At 47.0% G+C, this 5,393-nt stretch overlaps 1 protein-coding gene across 1 annotated transcript; it reads right to left on the reverse strand.

Annotated features, from left to right (window-relative positions):
- Nucleotides 1-2,539: 2,539 nt before the first annotated feature.
- On the reverse strand, nucleotides 2,540-4,214 carry MAGEF1 (MAGE family member F1). Its single transcript, XM_014732786.3, is given in 4 exon segments — nucleotides 2,540-3,207; nucleotides 3,210-3,272; nucleotides 3,275-3,824; nucleotides 3,827-4,214. Coding segments are annotated over 4 exon segments (873 nt in total). The 5' UTR covers nucleotides 3,926-4,214; the 3' UTR covers nucleotides 2,540-3,046.
- Nucleotides 4,215-5,393: the final 1,179 nt, after the last annotated feature.

Raw genomic sequence — 5,393 nt, forward strand, 5'->3', positions numbered from 1 at the left:
ATCTAGTTCTGTTTGTGTCTGAAGGGGAAGGAGACTGGGGATCCAGGCCTTCTTTCTCCGTCATGTGAATGACCATAAGCAACAGGAGAATTCATCTCTTGCCCTCAGCATGGCCCATGTCAACTCTACACATAAGCCCAGAAGCCACACTTTCGATACTTTTGAGAGGTTGATGATGGCATCTATGACATGGGAGCTCTTTCATCCTGAGGCAAAAGTAGGAGTTCTGCCAGCCTTTCGTACCATCTGGAATGACCACTGGGAATCTTCTTTGCAGGTCCACAAACGTTATTTGATTGTTCCATGGCATGAAAGACTTAATTTGAGGCTTAGTGGAGAGAGCAGACTAAAGTAGACTGAGGCAACATGGCCTCTAAGGGCAAAATATGCTGAATTTGAGGAAAAATGCACCTTCTACATGTAGTCAGCACCCTGAGAACACTGGGGAGAGAGCAAGCAGAGCTGGGATCAATGTTCACAGAGAATTCGACTTTATTTTAGCCTCCTTGTTACCCTCCTGCTGGCCAGTGTCTTGTCATACTTACCCTGGCTATGCAATCCTTATTTGTATTTCCAGAGCGACAGCGATGTTTGAAGAAAGAACATGAGTTCAGAGACAAATGACCCAAGTCTGGAAGGAGTCCCAAGCAGAAGAAATATAAAATAATGAAAAGTGTGGGCTTCTGACTCAGTCAGACTTCAGTTCCAATCTTTGTTTCGTTATACACTATCTGTGAGGCCTTTATAGCTTCTCCGAGTCTCAGTCGGCTGACTGCAAAGTGGAACAGATAATATCTATCCTGTACGATTGTCATAAAAATCATTAAAACATAAGTAAAGTATAAAAAAGCTGGTCCCTCTTAGGTGCGGAATAAATGGCAAGTATTACCATGATCGACATCTACAAAATGGAGGTATTTAGTAATGCCCACTTTGCAATGTGGTTGTGAAAAGTAGAGGAAAAAACGCCTTTGGCCTATAGATGTTTAGTAAATGTTTCGGTTGTCAGTCCTGTCTTTGCCAGGTGTTACATCTGTGACCTTCAGTGAAGTCACTTCTGCCACCAGTAAAATGGGGACCATTTGTAGTCTCCCTCACTCTCATGAGGTCTGCAGTGGCCGCTCGAGATAGTTACACAGGCCTCGCTCATTTCTGGAGTTGTGATAACTACGATCACACATCATTTTGGAAGCCAGGAATGGGGAACAATGTGCTAGAATGAAACACACTGGATTGGGAGGCGAGGGACTTGGGTTCTAGTCTTGGTAACGCCTTTTGTGGACCAAGTGACTTAGGCCAATCACCAAGTAATCTGACCCTCAGGGGCACACGCTGAGACCTCCTAGCAGCTGTGACAAAGTACAAATGTGAGGAATTATCATTATCGTTTCAGGAGGAAAAACCAGTCTTCCCATTTTGATCTTTGGAACCCAGCAAAGTCCTTGGTACAGGGGGCACACAATATTTTTGTTTGTTAAATGAATTATAAATTCATTAGAAGTCATAATCATCAGTAAACTTTTTTGCCCATAAATTTATAGCTCTTGGTCTCAATTTGATTTGTTGGATCACTGAGCCTGTGTCCCAAAGTATTTGTATTCCGTGCTAACCCAAACATACTCAGCAATGTTATCTGGACACAACTGAAAGCAGAAAAATACTGGCAGTAAAGGGAGAAGAAAGCAGCTCTTCTATATATGGCAGCTGTAGGAGAGAGTTTCACAATTCCCTCTACTCCCATCTCTGGTTGGGTACCACTCTTCCAGGTTCCCTATTATTCTATGTACCCACTCTGCGAGATTTATTCCCAGAGTGAAGGGGGTAGGCATTGCAGAGGCCTGAGCTTCTTATGTAGATGAACCTTCATGGCAAGTTAAGAATGTGAGGAATACCTTACAAGTATCCTCCAAATGGGAGGTGGCAGGTGGAAAGTGGCAGGCAAAAACACGGATGAGGGCACTGGACCTCCTGGTGCCAGGGAGAGATCTTGAAGTGGGACTTCTTGGTAGTCGGGGACATCATATGTACCCTCCACTCACACTGCAGACTGTTCCAGAATTGCTGCAATATTTGGTCTCTCGGGGCTTTGGCAGAAGAGGGAACCTTGTAGAGGTTGAAACAAGGGAAACGGAGAGGACCAAAATGCTAAGTCACCATCATTGTTTGTGCACTGTGATAAACTGTCCTGGAACAGGAACACTGGCAGAGGCAGGGTGTTTTTCTGACCTGCCAGGTATCAAGTCTCCTTCTCATGTTACAAGGAGCATCTGTGATCTTGTTATTTTTAATACCATCACCCACACCCAACTTCTTCCTCTTTTCCTCTCCCTCTGCCCCAAAGTCTGACTAAAAGAAACCTCGGGCAAGCCTCACCCAGTCATCCCAGCTGGATTAGGGGTCACTCTGTAGCCTTCAACGCACCGCACTGTAATTTCTGGTTTATTTACTTACTTTCCAGTTCTGAAAAGTAGGACTTTTATCTTGTTCAACATTATATTCCTAAATAGTGCATTGCGCAAAAGAACATGCTCAACAAATATTTAAATGCATTAAGTGTACCAGGGTATACGGCTAGTTTATTGCACTTTTATTTTTCTCTATATATTATAATAGCTAAGCAAATACAGGTACATGTCAGTCTTTCTTCTTTATACAATAGACAAAAAGTGTTGGGAAGCTAGACATCAATCAGCTATTTTTTTCCTGGTACCTGATCATCGCACTGCTGAGTTCCTTCAAACCATTAAACCACAGCATTACAATGTTGCATAATTTGTTCAACATCAGAGAATGTAAAGTGTTTCAATCCATTTTACAAAACGGGCAAAACTCCACAACAAAATTCTACAAGGAAAAATAGGCCAATCTCATTTATAAATACCAATTTAACAGTATATTAAAACGTAGCAAGATACAAAATCTAAATCCTAGTTACACAAATACAACTTCTACAGAAGTAACGACCCTTCCCCCACCTATACTACTTATAACTCAGACAGCAGCTTCCATACCCAGGGGACCCTGTTGGCCAACTTTCTACCAGCCCTTACCATGGGCGGATGCCGGCCCTGCCACTGGTCCTGGCTCTAGCCCTAGCCCTCATACTGGCCTCAGCTCTGGCCCTGTTGTCCTCATCTGCCAGGACCTCACGGTATAACACTGGCCAGTGCTGGGGTTCTTTCTTAAGGAGCTTGGCGACGAACCCAGGGCTTTCATTTTGTTGATCTCCAGTTTGCTTCGGGGACCCCAAGAGAATTCACATTACGGTGGATAGTGTGAGGCACCCGCCTGTAACGGAGGTATCGCTGCTGCACGAAATCTCCCGTAATAAGCCTCTTCGGGTACCCGAAGAGGAAGTGATACTTTGAGGGACGCACCCCCAAACGACGCAGCATCTTCCAGACCTATGCCTTCCTGGCGCTATTACCCTTTACGCAGATAAGGCCCAAGATCACCATTAAATGACCCAATCTGAAGCCATCTCCTCCCAGATCCTCCGCCTCCTGCTCAAGAGGTGTTAGTTTGTTGATCAGGATCTAAGTGTGCTGCTTGCGGCCAAGCTGTTTCAGCTCGAAACCAAACACATACCGCAGATGCTCTGCGGTCCTTACGATGATCTTGGGGAACAGATCCTTCAAGTCTCCGATCATGTATTTCACCATCTCGGAACGAGTGATGGGACTCTTCTTGTGCTTCACCAGCAGGAACAGCACCAACTCGGCCACCGCCCGATCCAGAGGGTGGCAGGCCCGGCGCCGGGGTGAGGGCAGGTCCGCAGCCCCCTCCTCCCTCACAGCGCCAAGGTCCGCCTTGGGTCTCTCCTGCAAGAGGGGCTTGGGGGCCGGGTCTCACCGTCACGGCCGCCATCCTTCTCCCCCTCGGCCTGAGAGATGGGGAGACCGCCGCTCTCGGGTTTCTGCAACATGTTTTCGGGCAGGCAGGTGCAGAGCGCGTACCCGGACCGAGGGATGTGCAAGGCACTGCACAAACCCCGGCGGAGGGGTTGGACAGCGCCTGGGGCGGCAGGCGGAGGACTCGGAGAGATGACAAACGGAGCTTTGCGGCTGCGGGGCGCCACCACAAACACCTCGGAACGGAGGCCGCAAGGCCGGCGATGCAGAAGACCTGCGGCGCGACCGCCGCGCAGCCTCAGTTCGCGCCAGCGCACCGGCTCGCAGGGCCACTTCCGGCCAACTCCGCGGCGATGGCGGCCCGGGGCCGCAGGAAGCCCCGCCTCTTCCGGCTCCCTCTGCTTTCGGTGTTAGGCGCCGGCTTCCGCGGATGCCAGGGCCGTGGCCGGTGTGCTCACCGTTTAGACTCAAAGCTGCAGGGGGCTAAGCAGGGCTTTCTCATCCAAGATGCGGAGTGGGCAACCTTTCCATGTGCAAGGATGAAATAGGGACGGAGTTCTAGCCACATCCTTCCAGCAGGTGCTTATTTATAAGAGTGTGTATCCAGATTTTGAGTGGTTTACTGCGGCTCAAGCGCAGAGTGCATGGAGGTGAAAGCTGGGAGACGTGTGCGGGACACTTAGTGAAGGGCCTTGAACAGGATGCTGGGGAGGTATTTGTGATATTTACTCTGAACAGAATGGAAAAATACTACAGGGGGATTTAAGCAAGGGAATATCCAGACTAGATCTGTATCTTAGAGTCTAACTTGTGGCAGTTGGATGGATTGGAGTGGGGCCGACCAAAAGCTGGGAATCCATTGTGGAGGAGTATTATAGTGCAGAATAGGACCTTAGAGTTGGCCTGTCTTGTTCCTTGGTGTATCGCCAGTGCTTAGAACAGTGCCTGGCATGTAGAGGCGCTTCATAACTACTGTAAAATGAGTGACAGGGAGTAAGGATAGCAGATTCTACAGGGTGAAAGGAAAACAATAAAAGATATATTGAAGTACAGGTGGAAGGAATAGTGACTGATTGGAGGAAAGGGGAGATTTTTTTAACCTAATCGAACTTAACTATTCCTATTACTTTTTTTCTTTTTACATGCTCTACTCCGAGCTTTCTCTCACTTCTTGCCTCTTTCTCTCTCTCTCTCTCTCTCGTCTATCTCTATTTCTATCTTCCTCTCTTTCTCTACCCCACCCCTCAATTCCTCTTTTTCTTTCTTTTCAGGACTCAGTTTAAGTGTCACCTTTTCCAAAGCCTTCCTTAGTCTCCATGTATGAAAGTTATTTACTACTACCACTGAATCACCATAGCAAGTTGTATTTATTTAACATCCGCCTATATAGACCTCCTTATGTCCCAGGCTCTGTTCTAACCACGTTTCAAATACTAATTTGTTTAATTCTCATTAAGGTAAGTCCTATTATCATCATCCCCATTTTATAGATCTGTCTTTCTTATGGCATTTATTTGCTATTTACAAGCTATGTAATCTTGG

The sequence above is a fragment of the Equus caballus genome, chromosome 19, assembly GCF_041296265.1.
Source record: "Equus caballus isolate H_3958 breed thoroughbred chromosome 19, TB-T2T, whole genome shotgun sequence".
Classification (NCBI taxonomy): Eukaryota; Metazoa; Chordata; class Mammalia; order Perissodactyla; family Equidae; genus Equus; species Equus caballus.